The sequence below is a fragment of the Oncorhynchus kisutch genome, linkage group LG26 (genome assembly GCF_002021735.2).
Source record: "Oncorhynchus kisutch isolate 150728-3 linkage group LG26, Okis_V2, whole genome shotgun sequence".
In the NCBI taxonomy this organism is placed as follows: domain Eukaryota; kingdom Metazoa; phylum Chordata; class Actinopteri; order Salmoniformes; family Salmonidae; genus Oncorhynchus; species Oncorhynchus kisutch.
Window position 1 is genome coordinate 4,372,715 of NC_034199.2, and position 27,881 is coordinate 4,400,595.

At 41.6% G+C, this 27,881-nt stretch overlaps 2 protein-coding genes across 9 annotated transcripts in view; one reads left to right on the forward strand and one right to left on the reverse strand.

Moving 5' to 3' along the window:
* Window positions 1-6,406, forward strand: part of ppp2r3b (protein phosphatase 2, regulatory subunit B'', beta) — a 54,792-nt gene extending 48,386 nt beyond the window's left edge. For 2 of the 5 annotated variants that reach the window (XM_020461860.2, XM_020461863.2), the window contains 4 exons: window positions 103-278; window positions 2,372-2,490; window positions 2,605-2,711; window positions 5,133-6,406. In XM_020461860.2, the coding sequence (XP_020317449.1) occupies window positions 103-278; window positions 2,372-2,490; window positions 2,605-2,711; window positions 5,133-5,253 (523 nt within the window). In that variant the 3' untranslated portion in view covers window positions 5,254-6,406. Of the gene's footprint in view, window positions 1-102; window positions 279-2,371; window positions 2,491-2,604; window positions 2,712-3,027; window positions 3,092-5,132 lie in introns of all 5 variants that reach the window. The other 3 variants (XM_020461862.2, XM_031806325.1, XM_020461861.2) reach the window with 3 other exon arrangements.
* Window positions 6,407-6,409: 3 nt separating this feature from the next.
* The window catches only part of si:ch211-269e2.1 (cohesin subunit SA-2), a 41,159-nt gene continuing 19,687 nt past the window's right edge, over window positions 6,410-27,881 (reverse strand). For 2 of the 4 annotated variants that reach the window (XM_031806324.1, XM_020461856.2), the window contains exons 17-32: window positions 26,771-26,874; window positions 17,562-17,654; window positions 17,047-17,133; window positions 16,256-16,456; window positions 16,048-16,124; window positions 15,846-15,933; window positions 15,566-15,646; window positions 15,349-15,441; window positions 14,315-14,489; window positions 12,809-12,948; window positions 11,379-11,480; window positions 9,720-9,874; window positions 9,369-9,497; window positions 8,303-8,514; window positions 8,048-8,126; window positions 7,179-7,740 (exon numbers count right to left, since the gene is read on the reverse strand). In XM_031806324.1, the coding sequence (XP_031662184.1) occupies window positions 7,608-7,740; window positions 8,048-8,126; window positions 8,303-8,514; window positions 9,369-9,497; window positions 9,720-9,874; window positions 11,379-11,480; window positions 12,809-12,948; window positions 14,315-14,489; window positions 15,349-15,441; window positions 15,566-15,646; window positions 15,846-15,933; window positions 16,048-16,124; window positions 16,256-16,456; window positions 17,047-17,133; window positions 17,562-17,654; window positions 26,771-26,874 (1,949 nt within the window). In that variant the 3' untranslated portion in view covers window positions 7,179-7,607. Of the gene's footprint in view, window positions 7,741-8,047; window positions 8,127-8,302; window positions 8,515-9,368; window positions 9,498-9,719; window positions 9,875-11,378; window positions 11,481-12,808; window positions 12,949-14,314; window positions 14,490-15,348; window positions 15,442-15,565; window positions 15,647-15,845; window positions 15,934-16,047; window positions 16,125-16,255; window positions 16,457-17,046; window positions 17,134-17,561; window positions 17,655-26,770; window positions 26,875-27,881 lie in introns of all 4 variants that reach the window. The other 2 variants (XM_020461855.2, XM_020461859.2) reach the window with 2 other exon arrangements.

Consider the following 27,881-nt stretch of genomic DNA (forward strand, 5'->3'; position numbering starts at 1 on the left):
TGGAAACAAAATAGTCCCCCACCCCCCTCCATATGGAGTACTGATTTGTTGGTGATACCACTCTATCCTGTGTCTCTATCCTGTCTCTTTCTCCCTCCACAGTATAGAGTACTGGTTCCGGTGTATGGACCTGGATGGGGACGGTGTGTTGTCTATGTACGAGCTGGAGTATTTCTATGAGGAGCAGTGTGTGAAGTTGGAGACCATGGCAATCGAGCCCCTGCCTTTCGAGGACTGTCTCTGTCAGATGCTCGACCTGGTCAAGCCGGAGGTCGAGGGTCAGACACCTAAACGCAAATTATAAAATTGTTTCATCGTGACAATGCAGACAATAGATACGTGTTAGTAATGAAGTAAAGAGCTAGCATGCACACACACCAGTACATCACAGAAACTGCTACAAATAGTAATACATTCCTGCGCTGATTGAAAGACGGACTAATCAAAGGGTTCCAACCTCTTTACGTATTTACAATTTATTTGACAGCACAGTCAGAAATTAGAGAAAGAGATGCATGTAGAGGGACAGACAGATGAGATGGGCTGAGGCACGATTCACAGCCACGTTGCCAGGGGTATTTAGACACCTTACATTTTGTAACATTAGTCTCATTCTAAAATGTATTAAATTGTCAACCCCCCCCCCCCCCCCTCAGTCTACACACAATACCCCATAATGACAAATGTTAGAAAATATTTAAAAAAGTTTAATTAAATATCACATTTACATAAGTCTTCAGACCCTTTACTCAGTACTTTGTTGAAGCACCTTTGGCAGTGATTACAGCCTCGACTCTTCTTGGGTATGACGTTACAAGCTTCGCACACCTGTATTTGGGGAGTTTCTCCCATTCTTCTCTGCAGATCCTCTCAAGCTCGGTCAGGTTGGATGAGGAGAAAAGCTGCACAGCTATTTTCAGGTCTCTCCAAAGATGTTCTATCGGGTTCAAGTCCGGGCTCTGGCTGGTTCACTCAAGGACTTTCAGAGACTTGTCCCGAAGCCACTCTTGGCTGTGTGCTTAGGGTAGTTGTCCTGTTGGAAGGTGAACCTTCACTCCAGTCTGAGGTCCAGGTTTTTATCAAGGATCTCTCTGTACTTTGCTACGTTAATCTTTCCCTCGATCCTCACTAGTCTCTCAGTCCCTGCCGTTGAAAAACATCCCCGCAGCATGCTGCCACCACCATCCTTCACCGTAGGGATGGTGCCAGGTTTCCTCCAGATGCGACACTTGGCATTCAGGCCGAAGAGTTCAATATTGTTTATCAGACCTAAGAATCTTGTTTCTCATGGTCTTAGAGTATTTAGGTGCTGGGCTGCCATGTGCCTTTTTACTGAGGAGTGGCTTCCGTCTGGATAATCTACGATAAAGTTATTGTTGGAGTGCTGCAGAGATGGTTGTCCTTCTGGAAGGTTCTCCCATCTCCACAGAGGAACTCTGGAGCTCTGTCAGAGTGACCATCAGGTTCTTGGTCATCTCCCTGACTAAGGCCCTTCTCCCCCGATTGCTTGGTTTGGCCGGGCGGCCAGCTCTAGGAAGAGTCTTGGTGGTTCCAAACTTCTTCCATTTAAGAATTATGAAGGCCACTGCGTTCTTGAGGCCCTTCAATGCTGCAGACTTTTTTTTAGTTCCCTTCCCCAGATCTGTCTCGGAGCTCTTAGGACAATTCCTTCAACCTCCATAGCTTGGTTTTTGCTCTGACATGCACTTTCAACTGGGACCTTTTATATAGACAGGTGTGTGCCTTTCCAAATCGTGTCCAATCAATTGAATTTACCACAGGTGGACTCCAAGTTGTAGAAAAATCTCATGGATGATCAATGGAAATAGGATGCACCGGAGCTCAATTTTGAGTCTCATAGCAAAGGGTCTGAATATTTAAGTAAATAAGGTATGTTTTTTACTTGTAATAAATTAGCAAAAATGCTAATACTGAGTATTACTGAGGATTTTACAATACGGCTGTAATGTAACAATCTGGGAAAAGGGAAGGGGTCTGAATACTTTCCGAATCCACTGTGTGTGGTCCGGAGTTGGTACTCCAGCACACGACTATGAATGCTAGCCTAGTTTGATGTCACAAGAAGCTGTTAGTTCCAGCGCGTAGCATTTTTAGACCGAAGCTTTGGTAAATTTGCTAACACCTTCCCACCCTGACTTGGGTGAAAAACACATACTGTATGCCACAACTGAACATGTTTGAGGTGTGTTTGATTAATTTAGAGAAAAAAATGACTACAGTATTGGTTCCAATGTACCAGGTAAACTAAATCAAGCTCAGCTCAGGTATTTGACCTAGTTTTAGAGCACCACTAAATCTTGAAAAGCAGCTGAATTGGGCATAAAAAAAATGAGATTTCTATTCTGCCCAGGAAAGATCACCCTACGGGACCTGAAGCAGTGTAAGTTGTCTCACATCTTCTATGACACCTTCTTCAACATCGAGAAATACCTGGACCACGAGCAGAAAGACCCCTTCTCTGTTGTAAGGGTAACTATTGACTACGACAGGATGTTATTATTGCACAGGGATGACATATGACCTCAGGGCCTGAGGCCGTGGGGGATGATGGATAATGGAGTTTTGTTGGTTGTCTTTTGTAAGGAGGCTGAGACAGAGGGCCAAGAGATCTCGGACTGGGAAAAATATGCGGCGGAGGAGTACGATATCCTGGTTGCCGAGGAGACTACTACTGATCAGTACAACGACGGGTAAGACGGACGGACGGACTGACTACACTCAACCAGTGTTCTATAATTTACTGGACAAATCTCTCATCTGTTTCTGTAGAGGAGAAAGTCAATAGTTGAGTTCAGTTGGTTACAGGACTGACTGCTGTCCTGAAGGATAATTTGTCCTTTGACCTATTCTGCAGTAGGAAAGCCAGGGTTAGATTAGCACTGTAGATGACATGTATGCCAAGTGTTTCTTTGTTATGGCTTGACTTCAGGAGGATTGCGTAGAATGATTATAGGGGGCCAGTGTGAGGGACCAGGCTGTTAACAGGCTATTGTGTGGTGGTTTTAGGAACACCACAGACTTCTAAAGACAAGCTGGGTAGGATGAGGGAGAGGCTGCTTTGCCTGGCCAGGTAAGAGACCAGGGTGTCTGTCTATCCTCAGGGTGTAGGCTCTCTCACTCCTTCACTCCTCCATGCTCGCTCAGTTCCAATTCCACCCCTAGCCTCTAGGTACATTTCTAAAAGGATTGGATAGGTAGTAGTGGGTAGGTACATGGTAAGCACTCTACCGTGTCCTCTGATAAGCTTGGGTGTATTTTTGGCCATAACTACACTCTTTCTACACTCTGTTCTTTCAACACCTAGGACACAGGGAGGTAGGTAGGGGCTACAGGCTGATGTGGAATTGATAAGGCAGCTGTGTTTGAAAACCAATCCCTTCCACAGCACCCTCAGTGGAACTCTTCACCATCAGTATTTTCTCTCCTGTTGTTGTTGTCCTCACCTGTTCATCTCTTGAATGATGCTCCTCCATGGAGTTGATCCCTGCATATCTACTGTACCACTTTTTGTCCTGTCTCATGTAGATACTTTCCACGTGGCTACCCCTACCCCGGCCAACAGCTCTGCACCCCACCACACACACACACACACACACAGCAATTTGCCCAAGCTTCCCCCACTTCTCCTTCACTCAAACCCAGATATCCTACCTTTCTAAAGTCTTTGAAAGCCAAGATAACAGATCACTGACCATTTCAAATCCCACCGTACCTTCTCCACTATGCAATCTGGATTCCGAGCTGGTCATGGGTGCACCTCAGCCACGCTCAAGGTCCTAAACGATATCATAACCGCCATCTTCATCGACCTGGCCATCACCGCATTCTTATCGGCAGACTCAACAGCCTTGGTTTCTCAAATGATTGCTCCGCCTTGTTTACCGGGGTGCCCGTAATTCTCGGGCCGACTCTTTTCTCTGAATATATCAATGATGTCGCTCTTGCTGCTGGTGATTATCTGATCCACCTATACGCAGATGACACCATTCTGTATACTTCTGGCCCTTCTTTGGACACTGTGTTAACAAACCTCCAGAGAAGCTTCAATGCCAAACAACACTCCTTCCGTGGCCTCCAACTGCAAGTAAAACTAAATGCATTCTCTTCTACCGATCGCTGCCTGCACCCGCCTGCCCGTCTTGCATCACTACTCTGGACAGTTGACTTAGGTATTTGTAGTTGTCCACATATTCTAACTGTCTGGTTAGACTGTAGACTCTCCTTCCAGACTCACAGTAAGCATCTAGAATCGACTTCCTATTTCACAACAAAGCCTCCTTCACTTATGCTGTTAAACGTACCCTCGTAAAATTGACTACCCTATCCTCGACGATGTAATTTACAAAATAGCTTCCAACACTCTACTCAGCAAATTGGATGTAGTCCATCAGTGCCATCCATTTTGTCACCAAAGTCCCATGTACTACCCACCATTGCGACCTGTATGCTCTCGTTGGTTGGCCCTAGCTTCATATTCGTCCCCAAACCCACTGGCTCCAGGTCATAGGTAAAACCCGCCTTATCTCAGCTCACTGGTCACCATAGCAACAACCACCCGTAGCACACGCAGGAAAATTTCACTTGTCATCTCCAAAGCCAACACTTACTTTGGCCGCCTTTCCTTCCAGTTCTCTGCTGCCAATGATGAATGAATTGCAAAAAAAATAATCACTGAAGCTGGATACTTATAGCTCCCTCACTAACTTTAAGCATCAGCTGTCAGAGCAGCTTACCGATCACTGCACCTGTACACAGCCCATCTGTAAATAGCCCCCCCCCCCCCCCCCCTCATCCCCATATTGTTATTTTTTTTGCACCCCAATCACTCCAGTGTTAATGCTAAATTGTAATTATTTTGCCACTAAGGCCTATTTATTGCCCTACCTCCCTAATCTTACTACATTTGCACACACTGTATATTGACTGTATGTTTGTTTATCCCATGTGTAACTCTGTGTCTGTGTCGCTTTGCTTTATCTTGGCCAGGTCGTAGTTGTAAATAAGAACTTGTTCAACTGGCCTACCTGGTTAAATAAAAGTAAAAAAATAATATGCAATGCTTTTATTTCACAATGTTGGAAGAACTTCCCTCTCGCTCATATTCCCTGTAGGTATGACAATGCTCTGAGTCACATCTCCAGTGAATTGTGTCTGAGGACAGAGGAGAGACATTTCTTTGAGATCCCCAACCCTCACTGCAATCTGGACTTGGATGAGGACGACTTTGAATAACTAGCACTGGGAGACCAACAAAACAGAGAGAAGAAGCGGCTACGGGATACAGGACATTGAGCAGTTGAACGCCAAACCAGAACCACAAACGTTCACACTAAACAATGGTACAGATACAATCACACAGTAGTGAGTGACGGTCAAACGGCTAACTCTGAACCAGACACTTGTCAAACTAGGGATGAAAACAAGCGCTACCACCAAACTACAGGACAAACATCACACGGTTACTTAGTGGAAGCTGGCAGCCACAGGAACAGGAAACGCTCACCAGACTCTAGTCAGAGGGGGAAGTAGCATCTTGATCTGCCAAACGATGCAGGTGCCGTTACCAGCTCTTACCTTTAAGTAGAGGACACTTCAGTCCATGGCCTCAAACCGCCTCACGTTTTGCTTTTTCTTTCTTTACTCAGTTAAGTGACAAACACATTGTTGCAACAGTGATAAGAAAGGTGCTGCCGTCATCTTAGCAGTGGTGTTAAACATACCTTAATTTGTTTAAATGCTGGTTCCTACTGGGTCCTGGCTCAACACTTTTTGTTATGTGGTGGCTCGCGAGGCAATTCCCCTTGAGTGGGTTGCAGCGTAAAACATTTAGGTCATTAGGAGATCCGAGAGACTTTTAGGTGTCGATCACAGCATGAAAGTTTGGTAACCATTAGACAAGAGCCACTGCAGCACACTTGAATTATTAAGTTAATATCCCACATCAATGACAAACATTGTTTTGTTACTCATTCTTAGGAATTGGCTAATTCAACATTCCAGAGATATGAACCATATTGAGTCGTTTCTGGTCCGATTGCAAAGTAAAAAGGTACGGTCTACCTGCTGGGAGGGGCAGGGTAGTAGAATGCTTGAGCTCAGTCCAAATGCCTGGCAAGGCACAGACTGTCTAACTGTACAATATTGAGTTCATCAGTATAACATATTCTGTGTCATATGCTTTTTGTGTGTGAGATGGAGTTATAAATTTGAAATAAACTGTAAATATTTATTTTGTGCTTGCTGTGTTGCAAAATAGGTGGTCAGATGTTTTAAAAATTGTTTTTAAATATCTGACAAAGTACTTTAATACAGGAAGTAAAATGTATGTTTTGTTCAAATAAAGAATGAAAAAGATTGTGGCATTTCTTCATGGAAAGAAGCAAGAGCATTTTGTGCGAGTGATATTTATTGATGGTACCATTTCCAATGACAAGTCAATTAAAACAGGTCTGATTAGCTACTATGACCACACACCTTTACAGACCACACTGTTGTGTAAAAATCTACCATTAGAACAGATGAACAGTGGAGTGTTTCAATAACAATCCTATTTAGATCATGTCGGTGAGATCTAAGCCATAACACAATCACCTACTAGCTAGGGCACATCTGACTCATTGATAATCAGTCTATATGACCGTAACCTCTTATACACACAATATGCTTATTTTATAATCAAAATTAAAACGCTGGCACCAAAATAGCATTTGCTACGATTTAAGTTGACGCTTTTAGTGTAAAAACGAGCCCACTAGTGTTCCCTAAAAGCATTCTTTCAAGCTTGAGTACAATTTATCATTCTTTAGTATCTAGAGGGACTTTTCCCAAGAGCGAAGTGAAATAACAGCACCAGCAGATACATTGGTTTTAATACAAATAAAAAGAGCTTATATCCATAATGCACCACATCATTGTCCTGGAATCAATTAAGATACTGGGTAATTAGTCTTAACCTACCATTGGTACAGCATCTTCTCTAAGGAAGACTGTCAAATTGTCTACATGGGCTGGAAGCTGTAAAATAAAAAAAAACTTGTCAAAGAGCCAGTTCTATAATGACAGTTGGTTTAAATAAGGTTACAGAAAAATACTCCATGTCTCATCTCCTTTCCTACATCTGGATGGGGGAAAGCATACACCAGATTATTTTCTTCCTCTTTCAAATCAGTGCCATGAAGGAGAGGAAGCAAGACCGTTGTCCCTTTTGATAACTAAGATGCGTAAAAGGGTGTTTATTCCATCCTTGTCCAGACACGACCCCCAGCCACCTGTGTAGATATCAATAGGTATTGGGAGTTATAAGCAATATGGTACTACCACCACATCCTTTCTGATAGGAAAGGTGATAATGTTTGTCATATTGCTCCCATCCATTCTTATATCGACTCATCACATACGCTGCCTAGTTATATTTAAATCGTACTGGTACCCCAAGTTATTGTTACTCATTGGTGTATTTATTATTACTTCACTATTTTCTTTCTCTCTGCATTGTTGGGAAGGTCCCGTAAGTAAGCATTTCACTGTTAGTATACACTTTTTGTTTACAAAGCATGTGACTTATTTTATTCAATCCATCTTCCAGTTCACAGGTCAACCTCCACAGTGTCCACATCCAATTCCTCGTTAGCGTGGAACGGCTCCTCTGATATCACTATGGTCGGCGGGGGATCCCTGGCGATGGGACCAAGCTCAACCTCTGGCTTCCTGTCCTCTGGGCTGACCGGGTCAAAGACAAATATAATTAATAGAACCATTATACTCTATGGTAAGAAACAGTGAGCCCTGCTTGAATTGCTTTTTCTTTTTAATGCATCCCTTCCTGGGGAAGCAGTCACTGATCTGTACATGATTGAAGAAGGAAACACTGCCTTCTATCATTCATTGAAAAACGGGGAAAAAAATAAGTATTTGAAAGGAGTAAAAACTTGGCCAGAGTTGGGATCAGTTCCATCTCCAATCCACTTAATTCAGGGTTAGGGTTGGGATGGGTGTTAAAAGTCAGGGTTGGTGTTAGGGTTTCTACCTTGTACTGCTGCTGGCCTTATGGAGCCTCCTTACTTTGGTCTCAGTAGAGGTAAGAGCAGACGGGGACCTCATGTCTCCTATCAAAGACAATATACATTGCTCAATCGAATATGTTCTCTGTGCATAACGATCTTGCCGGCCTTTTATGGCACTCTGAAAACTGAATATGCAAGAATAAATCCTATACAAAGCAGTGCAATCACTTATGGAAGTCATGATCAGAAGGTCCATGTCTTGACATCAAAGTACCTACCATCAGCAGTCGGGCTGTGTCTGACAGAGGGAGAGCGTGAGCGATTGGCTAGAGACGGTTGCTTTAGCGTATCAGAGCTGATGAAGGACACAGCATCTTCCCCCTCAGCCCCAGTAGCCAATAAGGAGGCTCGGTAGTAGATGAGTGGCAGCCAACACTCCTCTCTGTTACTGATGATCTGTTCACTTATGTACCTCTGTAGGTAGGTGTAACTGGAGGGAGAGAGGGACAGGTTTAAGCTAGTCCACTGACATACAAACAGTCTTTAAAAGGTCCAATGCAGCCATTTTTATCTCAGTAGTTACCAGAAATGAGTTAATATTAAGTACCTTACTGTGATTGTTTTGAGTTAATAATGGTCAAAAAGAAACACATAGCTTCTTAGTAAAGAACAATTTCTCAAGCAAAACTTTTGCTAGGATTGTCAGAGTAGTTTGAGTGGGGAGAGGAAAAGTAAAAACTAGCTGTTATAATGACAGAGCAGGTTTGGGATGCTTTCATATTGGTCTAACTGCCTGAAATGTCAGCCTATTTTGGTGGGATGGAGTTCTGGACTGCCTGGTGACATCACCAGATCTAAAAAGGCATTATTTTCAGTTTCACAGTATTATTCCAGCCCCCGTGTGGAAATATATACAGTACCAGTCAAATGTGGACACCTGCTCATTCAAGGGGTTTTATTTGTACTATTTTCTACATTGTAGAATAATAGCAAAGATATCAAAACTATGAAATAACACATGGAATCATGTAGTAACCCAAAAAAAAGTTACATCAAAATATATTTTAGATTCTTTAAAGTAGCCAGCTGGTTGAGAGAATGCAAAATGCAAAGCTGTCATCAAGGCAAAGGGTGGCTACTTTGAAAAATCTCATATTTGGATTTGTTTAAAACTTTTTTGGTTACCTCATAATTCCATGTGTTATTTCATAGTTTTGATGTCTTTACTATTAATCTACAATGTAGAAAATAGTGAAAATATAGAAAAACCCTGGAATGAGTAGGTGTATCCAAACTTTTGACTGCACTTGGCCTTGTTATACAGAGAAGAGAACACACACTTACACAATCTTTTTGTCTGGTCTGAGGAGCTTGCTGGAGAACTCGCTGAGGATGGTAAGGTAGGAGAGGTATGGAGGAGAGGGCTTCTCTGCTCTCTGGACAAAGCCCTGAAAAACAAACTCTATACCGTCCCTTCACACACACAGAGAGAGGAAAAGTGAATGAATGACACAAGCGCATTGAGCGTAGGAAATGTGCTAAAAATTGTATTATTAGTATAATTCATCGGAGTATTTTAAACAAATGCTCATAGTACTGGTGTGGTGAAATGAGGCCTCGGAAACCATGATGAATAACATTAAATGGGACATGAGTGTGCATGTATGCAAGGTTATGAGGGTAGTGTTTACCTACCTATGGATCAGAGTGAGGGACTCTCTGGACTTTGTCTGGTCCCAGCCGAAGGTGAGAGAGAAGCGTCTGGCCAGCTCCTTGATGCTGCTGAATGTTTGGACACCTGAGCTACAGGTGACTCCACTGTCCTGCTCCTGCTTCAGACGCAGGAACAACTGAGGAAAAAGTGACAGAGACATCACTGATCAACTTGGTCACAGTTTCGTTCAATTCATGTCAGCTGAATCTAACTCGGTGTACTTTACTCAATTTAGTTCAGTTCAGATAAGCTCAGTTAATCAAATCCAACTAAAATCCGATCAGCTCAATTTAATCAAACTCAGATCTCTCCCTCATTTAGACCTGAATGATATTTGCCATCCATTAGCCAGCCAACTAAAGGACAACACATACCCATATGCTGAGTGAGGCCAAAAAAGAGCATCGCCTACAAGCCACCCCTCCCTCCTCTGTGGGATCTACCATTAGGCCTTAACCAGGCCTTTATTGGATAATATAATATCGATAACCTGGAGGCCTGGATAGTGCCAAAATGTCATGTTTCCCAATGTAATTTATTTCTCAATAATTATTTTGGATACAGATTTAAAATGCATGCAAAATATCCTTCTCCCAATGGATTTCATTTGAGGAAGATAAAAAATAATCATATTCTAACATTTCTGAATTACAACCAAATTATGATAAGGCTATATTACGTATTGGATCACTAAAAAATCCAACGTTCACATTACTGTGTAGTTTACCAATAAAATGGTCTGATGGTGAAGTGGACATACTCTGTATTCATATCACAAAAGACAGAAATGACCGAACTACAATACATTTTGATACAAAGTTAGCAAAATAAATAATCCCTTGCTACCAGGGAAAGGAAAATATCACCCTGGTTAACTCTTTAGTCATATCCCAGTTGATTTATTTGTACAAAAAAAAATTTTTTTTTTATTTGGAACGGTAAGCCAGACAACATTAAACGAGCATATTTATATAATGAATGTGAATTCAGACTGCAGAAATGATTCAATATTAAAGCATTAGACCTCTCACTAAAGGCTTCAGTCATACAAAATATATACTTACATCCAAACTGGTTCTCTGGCAGATTAGTAAGAATGGCTGACCTTGTGTTTACGAATGGTCTTTTCCCCTTCAGATTACAATCTCTCACTTTCGGTTATTTGAAAATGTAAATGTAAAAAATATAGCTATTTTTAAAACAAGCCATAGAAAGTTGGTTGCAATTTCAGTTTAATCCACCAGAAAAGACACAAAAATAACAAAGATTATGGTTAAACTCAGATATAGATTTTTATCAATTAGCATATATATTTTGTGGAAGAAAGAAAATGCGGTATAATCTTTGTAGATTATAAATAGGACTGGTGGAGGGTGGCTACTTTTAAGAATCTCAAATATAACACTTTTTTGGTTACTACATGATTCCATGTGTGTTATTTCATAGTTTTCATATCATCACTATTATTCCACAATGTAGAAAATGTGTCCAAACTTTTGACTGGCACTGTATGTATACATTTGTTTTTGAGGAGGGGGGGGGGGGGTTGTTGGAATGCACCATGGAGGGTAAAGGGAAGGGTGAAACATGACATAATAAAAAGGAGGTGAAGGGGTAGAGTCAGAACAACCCTGGCCCACCTGTTGCAGACAGAGCACCAGCGTGCGAGCACTCTCTATCTTATCCATCTGCCGTGTTCTGCTCAGAGTCTCCTTAATGATGTCACCAAAGTTATTATAATACTGCAGAGAGAGAGAGAGAAAGAATATCAGTGGTGAGGAGACAGTCATATCAGAGCCTTTCACAAGGCGTCTGGCCTCTGCCCCCTCGCCCCCGTCACTACAGATAGCTGTATCACTGCGTGTGTGCTTTCTGCTGCTTGTCCCGCTCAGAGAATGTTGATGACCTTATATTCCCTATAATGCTGATGTGCCACACAAAATATATACAACTGGATATTCATACCTGTGTGAGAATTCTGATACACTGTTCTAATGTACTGCTCCTATAGTGGTGAGGATGAGGAGGAGTCCTATCCAATATAACCCTAAATCTAGGTTTCCGGTGCGGTATAAAATGTTCTACCCAAGTAGAAAACATACAGTGTCTTCAGAAAGTATTCACGATCCTTGACTTTTTCCACATTTACAATTTCTGGATTCAATTGAGATGTGTTTTGTCACTGGCCTACACACAACACCCCATAATGTCAAAGTGGAATCATGTTTGATTTTTAGAAATGAATTAAATAATAAAAACCTGAAATGTCTTGAGTCAAAAAGTATTCAACCCCTTTTATTATGTCAAGCCTAAATAAGTTCAGGAGGAAACATGTGCTTAACAAGTCACATAATAAATTGCATGGGCTCACTCTTTGTGCAATAATTAGTGTTGAACTATTACCTCATCTCTGTACCCCACACATACAGATAACTGTAACATCTCTCAATTTCAAACACAGATTCAACCACAAAGACCAGGGAGGTTTTCAAAAGCCTTGCAAAGGACACCTATTGGTAGATGAGTAAAAACAAAACAAAAATGAATATCTTTGAGCAATCAATACACCCAGCCACCTTTCAACAGGACAATAACCTGAAGCACAAGGCTAAATCTACACTGGAGTTGATTACAAAGAAGAGTGATTGTTTATGATTCACTTAAATCTGCGGTAAGACTTGAATTGTTGTCTAGCAATGATCAACAATCAATTTGACAGAGAGTTATGAATTTGGAAAATGATGGGGAAATATTGTACAACCCAGGTATACAAAGCTCACAGGGGATTTTTGCATTGACTCAGGGGTGTGAATACTTATGTAAATGAGCTATTTTACTATTTAATTTTCAATAAATTTGCAAAAATGTCTAAACATTTTCTACTTCATCATTATGGGGTATTGTGTGTAGATGGGTGAGAAAGAAATATGATATTTAATCCGTTTTGAATTCAGGTTGTAACAACAACATGGAATAAGTCAAGGGATCTGAATAGTTTCCGAATACACTGTATATATCCCTTGAAATATGTATATTGTATGCAGAAATCACTTTGTGATAGTAGCATTACCTTCATGTAATACTTAAAGAGATCAGCAGCCATACTCATCTCCAGCACCCCGTGTACTATGAGTTTACAGAAGCCTGCCAATAAGCTCCTACGTCTGTGGAGCTCCTCCAACCTCCCCTCACCAGACTCTACATCACTACCTGAGAGAGATGCAGAATGAGTAAGGGGAAGAAAAGGATGAACGAGAGGAAAAGCAAAAAAGAGAAGAAAGAAAGCGGGGAATGAGAGACAGATGAGAGGGAAAGAGTGGTTTAGTTAGTTTCAGGACAACGGGTTTAACAGGTGGAAATAAGTGACAACATGCAACTATAGTTATGACACCATGTGGGTTCAATCTTTCACAGAGCCAATAAAACGCTCGCAGAGGTGAACCAAAGTTAATGCTATTTTCTCACGGAAAAACATTGCCCTTATTTCATAACTTAATGCCTTTGCCCCGAGACTGATCTCCAATCCACCGCCTAATAGAAAACAGTGTCTATACTATAATGGCCACGAAGTAAATCAAATAACACAATAGATCTTTATTACATGTTCCAAACCAATAGTCCCATATTGCATTTGTTTGAACATATGAGAAATTCCTTCCTGTGCACTTATTGACTTATCTGGACTATCCGTGTGAGGACGCAATATGTTTCCCATGAGAAAAGCTGTCATCAAGTACCATTGATTATGAATGCCTCCTCTTGACCATCAATACTCAATACACAGCAAATGGCCCACACAAAATAAATTCTCGGAGAATAAAGCAGTGCATGCGTTTTCTATCGATCCCATTTCCTTTTTGTTTAAATATAGATTTTTTTTTTTTTTTTTTCAATAGAACTTTTCCCACTGTGGAATCTGTAAAAAATATCCAAACGCTATACAAAGCATCCATAGACACGTCACCTAACAAATACTTGGACTAATCTCTTGGACTAATGTATAATGAGTCTGTGTAGCACTGGGTGTGTATTACTGGCTTTCCTACGCGATTTGAAGTCAACTGTTAGGTCAGGTTTGAGGAGTAGAATATGAAGTGATTTATAGCCTAGGAGCACCTCTGTGTAGATCCATTTAGCTACGACTGCGGCTGTGAATTTAATATCTGAATGTATTATCATGATTAACTTGTAACAGAAACAGGGAGTGAACTGTAAACCTGTGACATACTGTACATCTGTACCATCCTACAGTCTGACAAAGAAAAACAGTGCCATCTGCTGGGGAAAGGTACAAGTGTGTAAGACACACAGGACGAAACAAAGAGACAGAGATGCTATTTTCTCTAGCCTCATCTTGTCTTACGAATATAATTTTCATCATCATTGCACTCTAACCTGCCTTAATACATTCCTGCAAACTTTGGACAAACTCCTACTGATTTCCAGTCAAGTTTGGGGACCTGGGGGAGAAGGGGTGAGCAAGTCAGGTATGGTAAGAGGGGGGTGCATTAAACTCGCTCGCCCTCTCTAATAGAGTATCTACAGTAATCAGAAGTAGAGTTGTCAATGGTCTCACCCCTGCTGTGGCTGTCATACTCTGCTCCAGTGAAGACGTGCTCCAGAATGAAGGCAAGCAGCGCCCTCTGAAGTTTTGGGTCGGGAGTGTAGAGCAGGGGGCCGTAAGACGAGGGATCCCACACTTGCAACTGGTAGTTGTGGGCTGTCAAGACATCACACAGAGACAGGAATGCCTGGGGGGGGGGTGAGAAAGTGGGAGAGGGATGGAGAAAAATAATAAAAAGAAGAGAGACAGGAGCAAGACAACGTATTAGTTTGTTTCACAGTAAAGAGAGAAGTAGCCAACATTCAGAGAACTAAATATATATTTTTAAAACTGACTTATGGCATGGTTGTCAGAAGTGTTTCTGCTTTAGCTAACTCTTTAGTAGTTGTCATGATGAATACTAGCTCACACTAGTTGTGCCCTTCACAGAGAGCGCAGATGAACCACTCAGTATCAGTGAGGTTATCATACACAGAGATACTGTAGATGGAAAGGCCTGAGCGGTTGAGGACACAATCAATCACATGACCAGTGAGGTAGAACCAATGGTATGTCCAATGGTGTAAGCAGCACATTGTCACATATGCTGGAGCCACCGAAAGGCAGAAACAACAGACAAGATAATAATATAAATACCGTTTGTTCTTTAAAAGGTCTAATAAAATCACATTTTGACTCTAGTACATTTTTACTCATGGGAAGAGATTGCTGATAGTTTATTAGTTTCACTAATTATCAGAATGAGGTATTGGGGTGGCGGTGTGACAAAATCACTAAGATGTAAACGATAACAGAGTCACTAGGACAGTGGAAAAACAAAGTTCATAGTTCACTAGTCAATACTGATGCACAACATACAGTACGGGTCCATTTAGACAAAATAACATGGAGGCTAGCAGTCCTGTGTTAAGACCCGTTTCATTGAGCCTGCCTTCTGTGCCAGATGGACAGGATTTACACTTTTGTGACTATTCCATTGAATCCAAAGCACCAGTGCAGCTGAAGTATTTAAAGGTTCAGACTAATAGTGCTGCGGTGTGTCCTACCTGCTCCTTCACACTCTGATCGTTGTGGGACAGACAACGTAGACACTTCTCACACAATGCTCTCATCTGACTCCTCTGGGCTACAGCCTTTTCCTGCACACACATACAGACACGGTCAGTCATAGCATTCAATACATCTGTCCAACCGTACAAGAAACTAGCTAACTGTAAATAAAGCCGGACTAGCTAACTGTAGGAGGTAATATCAGGTGGTCACCCGTGAGGTCAGGGTTTCTCTACTGGTGTTGAGGTTCCAGAGGACAGAGTAAGATACACACTGCAGAGCTTCCACTGTCAGCTGAGGGCAGAGAGAGAGGGAGGTCAGTGGTGGTGAGGCATGGTGTTCTCAACTAGGTTGGTGTTTTATACTTCAACTGTACTGTAAAATGCCAAAAAGTTATGTGATGTTCCATATAGGAAGAGCTTGGGGGTTAGTAGGAATGGACTGGTGTGATGTTATTTGACAGAGGGTGATCATAGCAGGGTATACTATCTACCTGTGTAGGTAATCCACCGTGAATGATCTCCACTGAGAGAAGAGGAAAGACCTGCTCATACAGTCCCCAACGAGACAGGTCCTGGGCACTACAAGAGAGCAGAGCAGGTGTCACATGCGCAGACACGAACGCAGTCATGATCACCTGCGTGCATACACAGGCACAAATGCACACACACAAACAAACGCACACATCATCTTACTTGTGGAAAGCAGTGAGTTTCTTCAGTGTGGATAGAATCTCTCCTGTCTTTTCCTCATCAGCAGTGAAGTTGCCATCCTGAGAAGAAAGAGAGAAAGAGAGAGGGGGGGATAGGAACATGGCAACAGATACATAACTCAATCGCCACTCTGTATTAAAGAAACAACATATATTTATGTATGTGTTACACATGGCATCTCTGTGCCTACCTGCAGTGCGTCACCCAGCAGTGCTGCCAATCTGTCTGCCCAGCATTGGACCACTGCGTCTCTGCCAGGTCGTGCCAGGGGGTGCCAGGCTGTTTCCTCTCCACACAGGCTGAGGTATGAGCGAGCAGCCGCCTCCAGCACTGCAGGGTCAGTGTGGAGCTCCAAAACAGCTCCCATCTCAGCCAGCAGGCCCGACAACGCCTGGAAGGAAGGGAAACGGAGAAATACTCTTTAAAACAGGGTTGTTCTGACATTTTCTTTAATTTTGGGTGTATAAAAAAAACACACTGGCATTGGTGATCTCAAACAAATGGTTGGGTCAATAGACGTTCATGGAGGTTTAACTTTAACCCCTGATCAAGGTCTATGGACTAAATATGTTTTGGACCATTGAAAGTACTGTGAATCATACAAGAATGCTGGAGATCTTTTCCTTCTCAAATCTGATTTAATAGTCTCACCAGCAGAAGGTGGTAAGAGCCGTCTGCAAACAACAGGATCGCAAAGTAATTGCTGAGAAGTACATAGCTCACATGTCCCGTAGACTAATACAATAAATGATTACTAGTCTTGTCATGTATTTGTCACTCATTCATCTCTATGGTATTTGTTTAACATGTTCTTGTTAGTCATTTACCAAACACTTTTTCCAGACCTACTTACAATAAGTGCATTCAACTAAAGTAGGTAAGACATATCACCATCACTGGAATTTTGCATTTGTTGACAACTTTTACAAGAACAATGTAAAAGTGCTGGCTGGCTATAAACACATTTTCAAGTAAGCTGACCTGTGGGAATTCTGCATTTGGCGAATCTGGGTGTAAGTACTGAGGTATCTTCAAAAGAGATGCCACAGTTTCTGGGCTCCCTGAATACTAGGAATATAATTATCACAATCATCATATCACAATTATCACAACCATCATCATCATCATCATCATTGTTTTGATTAGTCTGCACACCAGTTGGTTCATTGTAGCAAAAGCCATGTTAGTTGTGAGATTGTTAGACGGAATATAACCGGTCACCTGCTGGATTGTAAATGCCCTCTAGTGGCAGTAGCCTTAACAGATCTTAACTAGCAGGAGGATAAAAAAAGTGTCATATCAATCATTATTGTCATTCTCTTAACCATCATCAGTAGCAGCATTATCATCAATGTCATCGCCATCCTTCCTGTCATCACCAGCCCTCCTGCACTGGTGTAGTATGTTCCCATGAAAGAATGTGTTTTAATGTGTGTGTGTGTGTGTGTGTGTGTGTGTGTGTGTGTGTGTGTGTGCGCGCATGTATATGTTCTTACCTTAATCAGCAACTGTGGCAGTACCTTGAGGAAGTGTTCAGTGAGTCTGCCACAGTCATCTACCTGAGACTTTTTTTCTCTGGCACTTACCACCTGTCAAAAACAGTGTTACATTTACAAGATTTGAATATATATATATATCTATTATTAACCCATCCACCACCCATACACAATATTACAAAAACTGCATACACCACTGTTCAAAAGTTTGGGGTCACTTAGAAATGTCCTTGTTTTAGAAAAGCAACATTTTCGTCCATTAAAATAACATCAAATTGATTTGTAAATAACTATTGTAGCTGGAAACAGCAGATTTTTTATGGAATATCTACACAGGCCTACAGAGGCCCATTATCAGCAACCATCACTCCTGTGTTCCAATGGCACGCTGTGTTAGCTCATCCAAGTTTATCATTTTAAAAAGGCTAATTGATCATTAGAAAACCCTTTTGCAATTATGTTAGCACAGCTGAAAACAAAACTGGCCTTCTTTAAAAGAGTTGAGTATCTTGTCAGTCTATTCTTGTTCCGAGAAATGAAGGCTATTCCATGCAAGAAATTGCCAAGAAACTGAAGATCTGGTACAACGCTGTGTACTACTCCCTTCACAGAACAGCACAAACTGGCTCAGAATAGAATAGACAGAATAGAAAGAGGAGTGGGAGGCCCTGATGCACAACTGAGCAAGAGGACAAGTTCATTAGAGTGTCTAGTTTGAGGAAACAGACACCTCACAAGTCCTCAACTGGCAGTTTCATTAAATAGTACCGGCAACACACCAGTCTCAATGTCAACAGTGAAGAGGCGACTCCGGGACGCTGGCCTTCTAGGCAGAGTTCCTCAGTCCAGTGTCTGTGTTATTTTTCCCCATCTTAATATTTTATTTTTATTGGCCAGTCTGAGGTACAGCTTTTACTTTGCAACTCTGCCTAGAAGGGCAGCATCCCAGAGTCACCTCTTCACTGTCAATGTTGAGACTGTTGTTTTGCAGTCCCACATACCAGTCAAAAGTTTGGATACACCTACTCATTCCAGGGTTTTTCTTTATTTTTTTTACATTGTAGAATAATAGTAAAGATATCAAAATCTAATATCAGTCTTCTAATATTGAATTGAAAAAAATGCACAATACCCCAAAGCAAAATCGGTTTAGATGTCTTTCAGAAACATTTACGTATTAAATGTGTACTGTTATTATGGATCAACTCTTTAAAAGGCATCTATTCTAAACAGTTTATAATCTCAACTGAACTAGTCTGTTCTATTTTCAAGACTGTCTTCATTCAACAAAAAAAAGAACAAAAAAAAGTGTTAAACAAATCCAAATGTATTTTAGACTTCAGATGCTTCAAAGTAGCCTCCCTTTTCCTTGATGACAACTTTACACACTCTTGGCATTCTCTCAACCAAGAGGTAGTCATCTGGAATGCATTTCAATTAACAGGTGTACCTTGTGAAAAGTTCATTTGTGGAATTTCTTTCCTTCTTAACGTGTTTGAGCCAATCAGTTGTGTTGTGAGAAGGTAGGGATGGTATACAGAAGACAGCCCTATTTGGTAAAAGACCAAGTCCATATTATGGCAAGAGCAGCTCAAATAAGTAAAGAAAAGTGACAATCCATCATTACTTTAAAGACATGAAGGTCAGTCAATGTGGAACATTTCAAGAACTTTGAAAGTTTAAGTGCAGTCGCAAAAACCATCAAGCGCTATGAAGAAACTGGCTCTCATGTGGAACGCCACAGGAAAGGAAGACCCAGAGAAACCTATTCAGTCTGTCTACAAACAGGCTCTCAAAGTGCTTGATAGGAAGCCCAATAGCCATCATCATTGTCACATCCTTAGAAAGCATGAGCTCTTGAGTTGGGAAAATCTTGTGCAATACACCGACGCATGTCTTGTATTCAAGATCCTTAATGGCCTGGCTCCCCCTCCACTCAATATTTTTTGTTAAACAGAAAACCCAGACATATGGCAGCAGATCCACAAGGTCTGCCATGAGAGGTGACTGTATAGTTCCCCTAAGGAAAAGCACCTTTAGTAAATCTGCATTCTCTGTGAGAGCTTCCCATGTCTGGAATACACTGCCATCAGACACACATAACTGCACCACATATCACACTTTCACAAAATGCTTGAAGACATGGCTAAAGGTCAATCAGATTTGTGAACAAGGTCCCTAGCTGTGTGTTGCCGCTTTCCATGTTGTCTGTAGCTTGTGAGGTGTGGAAACACTTTGTTGCTTTTATGAATTTTGTCTTGCTGCTTTTTGTTCTATGTTGCTCTGTCTGTATGCTACATATTGCTTGTCCTATGTTGCTCTGTCTGTATGCTATGTCTTGCTTGTCCTATGTTGCTATGTCTTGCCTGTTCTATGTTGCTATTGTCTATATTGTAATTGTTTTTAATAACCTGCCCAGGGACTGCGGTTGAAAATTAGCCAGCTGGCTAAAACCGGCACTTTTACTGAAACGTTGATTAATGTGCACTGTCCCTGTAAAAAATAAAAAATTAACTCAAACTCAAACCTCTGCTGCAGAGGATAAATTCATTAGTTACCAGTCTCAGAAATCGGCAATTAACTGCACCTCAGATTGCAGCCCAAATAAATGCTTCACAGAGTTCAAGTAACAGACATCAACTGTTCAGAAGAGACGGCGTGAATCAGGCCTTCATGGTAAAATTGCTGCAAAGAAACCACTACTAAAAGGACACCAATAAGAAGAAGAGACTAGTTTGGGCCAAGAAACTCGAGCAATGGACATTATTAGACCGGTGGAAATCTGTCCTTTGGTCTGATCAGTCCAAATTTGAGATGTCTTTGTGTGTCTTCGTGAGACGCAGAGTAGGTGAACGGATGATCTCTGCATCTGTGGTTCTCACCGTGTAGCATGGAGGAGGTGTTATGGTGCTTTGCTGGTGACACTGTCAGTGATATATTTAGAAGTCAAGGCACACTTAACCAGCATGGCTAACACAGCATTCTGCAGCGATACGCCATTTCCTCTGGTTTGCGCTTGGTGGGACTATCATTTGTTTTTCAATAGGACAATGACCCAAAACACACCTCAAGGCTGTGTAATTGCTATTATTTGACCAAGAAGGAGAGTGATTGAGTGCTGCATCAGATGACCTGGCCTCCACAATCACCCGACCTCAACCCAAAGGAGTTGGTTTGGGGTGAGTTGCGCCACAGACTGAAGAAACAGTAGCCAATAAGTGCTCAGCATATGTGGGAAATGCATTCCAGGTGACTACCTCATTAAGCTAGTTGAGAGAATGCCAAGAGTGTACAAAGCTGTCAAGGCAAAAGGTGGCTACTTTGAAGAATACCAAATATAAAATGTTTTTTAACGTGTTTAACAATTTTGATTACTACATGATCCATGTGTTATTTCATAGTTTTGATGTCTTACTATTATTCAACAATTAAAAAAAATAAAAAGAATAAAGAAAAACCCTTGAATGAGTAGTTGTGTCAACTTTTGACTGGTACATACACATTTTGCATACATGGTACTTTTATATAAAGCAGTCCCATAACAATAATACATTACTGAACATAAACTCTTTAATCCCAACCCTCAGCCACTCTCAGCACATCCCACCTACTGTATCACCATAGACCACCCTCATTTGGTTTCAATGTGCCATATATTTTAATTGTGCTGTGATGTTTTACATACATTTTTAACCTTTCTAATCGTATAGTATGCACAGATCATGAGCTTTCCTACGAGTATTATATTATTTATTGACTTATGGCTTTCCAAATCGCCCAACACTGCAATTTACAAGGTTAATTTTAAGTGAATGTTGTGATTCTTTTACCATTTCTGAACCTGTGGCCAGAAAACACCTACATAGGGGCGATAACAGAATAAATTATCTAGACATTGTCATGTACAGTATACCCCCTCTCTGGCGCTCTAGGTCACCTGGGTGCTCATTATTACGCACACCTGTCACCATCAGCACCTCAGACACACCTGGGCTTCATCACCTTCTTGATTACCTTCCCTATATCTGTCACTCCCTTTGGTTCCTTCCCCAGGCGTTATTGTTTCTGTTCCATGCATGTACGCTGTTCGTGTTTCTTGTTTCGTCCATGTTCGTTTATCTATTAAATTAGTCCCTCGCTGTACTTGCTTCCCGACTCTCAGCGTACACGTTAAAGGGATTGTCTCTTTGCAGCTAAAATCTACAGAGCTGAGATTGTTGTATGCCCCATATATACAGTGGGGTAAAAAAGTATTGTCAGCCACCAATTGTGCAAGTTCTCCCACTTAAAAAGATGAGGCCTGTAATTTTCATCAATAGGTACACTTCAACTATGAAAATCCAGAAAATCACATTGTAGGATTTTTAAAGAATTTATTTGCAAATTATGGTGGAAAATAAGTATTTGGTCACCTACAAACAAGCAAGATTTCTGGCTCTCACAGACCTGTAACTTCTTCTTTAAGAGGCTCCTCTGTCCTCCACTCGTTACCTGTATTAATGGCACCTGTTTGAACTTGTTATCAGTATAAAAGACACCTGTCCACAACCTCAAACAGTCACACTCCAAACTCCACTATGGCCAAGACCAAAGAGCTGTCAAAGGACACCAGAAACAAAATTGTAGACCTGCACCAGGCTGGGAAGACTGAATCTGCAATAGGTAAGCAGCTTGGTTTGAAGAAATCAACTGTGGGAGCAATTATTAGGAAATGGAAGACATACAAGACCACTGATAATCTCCCTCGGTCTGGGGCGCCACAGAAGATCTCACCCCATGCGGTCAAAATGATCACAAGAACCGTGAGCAAAAATCCCAGAACCACACGGGGGGACCTAGTGAATGACCTGCAGAGAGCTGGGACCAAAGTAACAAAGCCTACCATCAGTAACACACTACGCCGCCAGGGACTCAAATCCTGCAGTGCCAGACGTGTCCCCCTGCTTAAGCCAGTACATGTCCAGGCCCGTCTAGTTTGCTAGAGAGCATTTGGATGATCCAGAAGAAGATTGGGAGAATGTCATATGGTCAGATGATACCAAAATATAACTTTTTGGTAAAAACTCAACTCGTCGTGTTTGGAAGACAAAGAATGCTGAGTTGCATCCAAAGAACACCATACCTACTGTGAAGCATGGGGGTGGAAACATCATGCTTTAGGGCTGTTTTTCTGCAAAGGGACCAGGACGACTGATCCGTGTAAAGGAAAGAATGAATGGGGCCATGTATCGTGAGATTTTGAGTGAAAACCTCCTTCCATCAGCAAGGGCATTGAAGATGAAACGTGGCTGGGTCTTTCAGCATGACAAACACACCGCCCGGGCAACGAAGGAGTGGCTTCATAAGAAGCATTTCAAGGTCCTGGAGTGGCCTAACCAGTCTCCAGATCTCAACCCCATAGAAAATCTTTGGAGGGAGTTGAAAGTCCATGTTGCCCAGCAACAGCCCCAAAACATCACTGCTCTAGAGGAGATCTGCATGGAGGAATGGGCCAAAATACCAGCAACTGTTACGGCTTTCTTCCGTCGAAGGAGAGTCGGACCAAAATGCAGCGTGGTTAAATCGAGACATCTTTAATGACGATAAATACGAAACATACAAAAACAACAAACGGAAATGTGAAAACCTATACAGCCTGTCTGGTGACAACTAACACAGAGACAGGAACAATCACCCACAAACACCCACAAACACACAGTGCAACCCAGGCTACCTAAATATGGTTCCCAATCAGAGACAACGAGAATCACCCGACACTGATTGAGAACCTCAGGCTGCCATAGACTATGCTAGACACCCCTACTCAGCCACAATCCCAATACCTACTAAAACCCCCAATACCACAACACAACACAAAATAACCCCATGTCACACCCTGGCCTGACCAAATAAATATATAAACACAAAATACGAAGACCAGGGCGTGACAGCAACAGTGTGTGAAAACCTTGTGAAGACTTACAGAAAACATTTGAACTCTGTCATTGCCAACAAAGGGTATATAACAAAGTATTGAGAAACTTTTGTTATTGACCAAATACTTATTTTCCACCATAATTTGCTAATAAATTCATTAAAAATCCTACAATGTGATTTTCTGGATTTGGTGGCTGACTAAATACTTTTTTGCCCCACTGTAGCTAACCAAATAATATGGAAATATTCAGAAAAAAAACAGATGGATCATATTAATAGAAATAATAACAGCCCTATATATATATATAAGAAAGTCCTAGCAAGGCTATAAGCATGTTGGCGCAGCCCGGTCAGTTCATTGGAGCCAAATGTTTTGAATCGGTAGGGTAGCCTAGTGGTTAGAGCGTTGGACTAGTAACCGAAAGGTTCCAAGTTCAAACCCCCGAGCTGACAAGGTACAAATCTGTCGTTCTGCCCCTGAACAGGCAGCCAACCAACTGTTCCTAGGCCGTCATTGAAAATAAGAATTTGTTCTTAAAAACTGACTTGCCTAGTTAAATAAAGGTCAAATAAAATAAAAACATTGTTGACATTTGAGGAAAAAATGTATAGAAATCTACATGAGGTCAGAAGTTTACATTACAGTCATTAAAACTCATTTTTCAACCACTCCACAATTTCTTGTTAACAAACTATAGTTTTAGCAAGACGGTTAGGACATCTACTTTGTGCATGACACAAGTAATTTTTCGCAGACAGATTATTTCACTGTATCACAATTCCAGTGGGTCAGAAGTTTACATACACTAAGTTGACTATGCCTTTAAACAGCTTGGAAAATTTCCGAAAATTATGTCATGGCTTTAGAAGCTTCTGATGGGCTAATTGACATCATTTGAGTCAATTGGAGGTGTACTTGTGGATGTATTTCAAGACCTACCTTCAAACTCAGTGCCTCTTTGCTTGACATCATGGGAAAATCAGCCAAGACCTCAGAAAAACTATTGTAGACCTCCACAAGTCTGGTTCATCCTTGGGAGCAATTTCCAAACGCCTGAAGGTACCACGTTCATCTGTACAAACAATAGTACGCAAGTATAAACACTATGGGACCACACTGCTGTCATACCGCTCAGGAAGGAGACGCGTTCTGTCTCCTAGAGATGAACTTACTTTAATGACAAAAAGTGCAAATCAATCCCCAGAACAGCAGCAAAGGACCTTGTGAAGATGCTGGAGGAAACCGGTACAAAAGTATCTATATCCACAGTAAAACAAGTCCTATATTGACATAACCTGAAAGGCCGCTCAGCAAGGAAAAAGCCACTGCTCCAAAACCGCCATAAAATAGCCAGACTACTGTTTGCAACTGCACATTTTTGGAGAAATGTCCTCTGGTCTGATGAAACAAAAATAGAACCGTTTGTCCATAATGACCATCATTATGTTTGGAAGCCAAACACCACTATCCCAACCATGAAGCACGGGGGTGGCAGCATCATGTTGTGAGGGTGCTTTGCTGCAGGAGGGACTTGTGCACGTCACAAAATAGATGGCATCGTGAGAAAGGAAAATTATGTGGATATATTGAAGCAACATCTCAAGACACCAGTTAGTTAAAGATTGGCCGCAAATGGGTCTTCCAAATGGACAATGACCCCAAGCATACTTCCAAAGTTGTGGCAAAATGGCTTAAGGACAACAAAGTCAAGGTTTTTGAGTGGCCATCACAAAACACTGACCTCAAACCTCAATCCTGGGCAGAACTGAAAAGGCATTTGTGAGCAAGGAGGCCTACAAACCCCTACAAACCTGACTCAGTTACACCAGCTCTGTCAGGAGGAATGGGCCAGAATTCACCCAACTTATTGTGGGAAGTTTGTGGAAGGCTACCTGAAATGTTTGACCCAAGTTAAACAATTTAAAGGCAATAATACAAAATACACTCAATTAGTATGGAAACTTCAGACCCACTGAGACTGTGATTAATTTTTGGGGGAAATAAATCCTTCTCTCTACTATTATTCTGACATTTCACATTCTTAAAATAAAGTGGTGACCCTAACCGACCTAAGACAGGGAATTTTTTACTCTGATTAAATGTCAGGAATTGTGAAAAACTGAGTTTAAATGTATTTGGCTTAGGTGTATGTAAACTTCAACCGTATATATATATATATATATATATATATATATATACACACACACACTAATTAGAGTCGCGGATTTGTCTAACCAGAGGTGATGGTCGGATTCGCGTTTATCGTTGGAGGAATGAGCATTACACCGAGGCCTGTACTCTGGAGCGGAATCGATTTGGAGGTGGAGGGTCCATCATGGTCTGGGGCGGTGTGTCTCAGCATCATCGGACTGACCTCGTTGTCATTGCAGGCAATCTCAACGCTGTGCGTTACAGGGAAGACATCCTCCCCCCTCATGTGCTACCCTTCCTGCAGGCTCATCCTGACATGGCCCTCCAGCATGACAATGCCACCAGCCATACTGCTCGTTCTGTGCGTGATTTCCTGCAAGACAGGAATGTCAGTGTTCTGCCATGGCCAGCGAAGAGCCCGGATGTCAATCTCATTGAGCACGTCTAGGACCTGTTGGATCAGAGGGTGAGGGCTAGGGCCATTCCCCCCAGAAATGTCTGGGAACTTGCAGGTGCCTTGGTGGAAGAGTGGGGTAACATCTCACAGCAAGAACTGGCAAATCTGGTACAGTCCATGAGGAGGAGATGCACTGCAGTACTTAATGCAGCTGGTGGCCACACCAGATACTGACTGTTATTTTGATTTTGAACCCCCCCCCCCTTTGTTCAGGACACATTATTCCATTTCTGTTAGTCACAGGTCTGTGGAACTTGTTCAGTTTATGTCTCAGTTGTTGAATCTTGTTATGTTCATACAAATATTTACACATGTTAAGTTTGCTGAAAATAAATGCAGTTGACAGTGATCAGACATTTCTTTTTTTTGCTGAGTTCATATTTTAAGGCCAAAAACATAATCACAGATACAACTAAAAGCAAGGGTTTCATCCAGCATTTACCTATCCAATCATGTGAAAGAAGCATTTTCAAACGGGGCAGTTCTACGCTGCGGTCTGACTCCCTAATCATCTCCCCAAAGAGTGCACTTTACTCAAAGCGTTAGGTTGGAGGTGTAATAAATATGGTATACACTATTACCAATCCAATGTTCTTAAATCCTTGTGGGTTAGTAAACAAGTCCATACGTCAAGAAGAATGGGTGATAATGGTAATTGCACTTCAGCCTCTCCAACACACTGACCTTCTTGCATGTGCTCCTTCCCGCCAGCAGGGGTCCCTCTACTGCCTGACGCACTGATGCCACCAATAACTCTACAACCAGAGACTGCTCTCCAGCACTCAGATCTGAGGACACACACATCATATGATATGATGCACACATAGAAACAAACACACAAATGCATGTTACAGGACAGACAGCTTTTGCACTCTGCATATATCCTCTGGTGCTATTGCTCTGTCACTTAGCATAGGCTAATTTAGCTGGGGATTAGAACAAATATGAAACCGTTGCTAGTTTAGCGCTCAGTTGTGCGTTAGGTTAAACGTGACTGCAAGTTAAAACTCCCTTTGAAGGCTAAACCTGAGAGAGCTGAGAGATTAACCAAGGAGAGAGCAATAGACCCCATTTATTCAAAACAGCACTATTCCCTGGCTAATATTCCATATTAGGGTGCCATTCTGGACACCATCCCTGGTTTTCCCAGTTCTAAATCAGATGCTGATGTCATGTGGCTCAGAGTGTGGGTGTAAGCAAAGAACTACAGGGGTGTTGAAAGATGATAGGAGCACAACATAGTCATTGGAGTACACACACATTGTTAAACATGTAGGCTTGAAAATCTAATTAAAATAAATCACATAATTACTTTAAGAAATTATTGTTTAATAACTAGTATAAGATGTCAATAAGTGTGTATATTTAAAAAAAAATTAAATGATTAATTACAGGACAGGACTCTCATTACGAAGTATTCCCCAAAAAATTGTGACCCGGAAGTGCTTCAGATTCAAAACAAGAGGATGGCGGGGCAAGCGAAGCCTGGCAAAGATTTTGGACGAAGGGACGAGGTCGGAAATGATGGTGAATAGTGCGGACGAAATGGAGAAAAAGTTAGTGAAGCAACAGCTGAATAGCCACACCAAAACGTACAATATCAAAAGGCAAGCCAAGCTATTGTTTATAGGGAAAATATGAGCATTTATTATATTGCGGCAAACATTAGTTGGAACTTATTTTAGCCAAAGAAAATGGCTCAACAGAATGAAACAAAACACTTATGAACTAGTTAAGTTTGGAACAGGCTATATTGCAATTACCAACAAAAGGCTAGTGCCTACCGTACCCAACA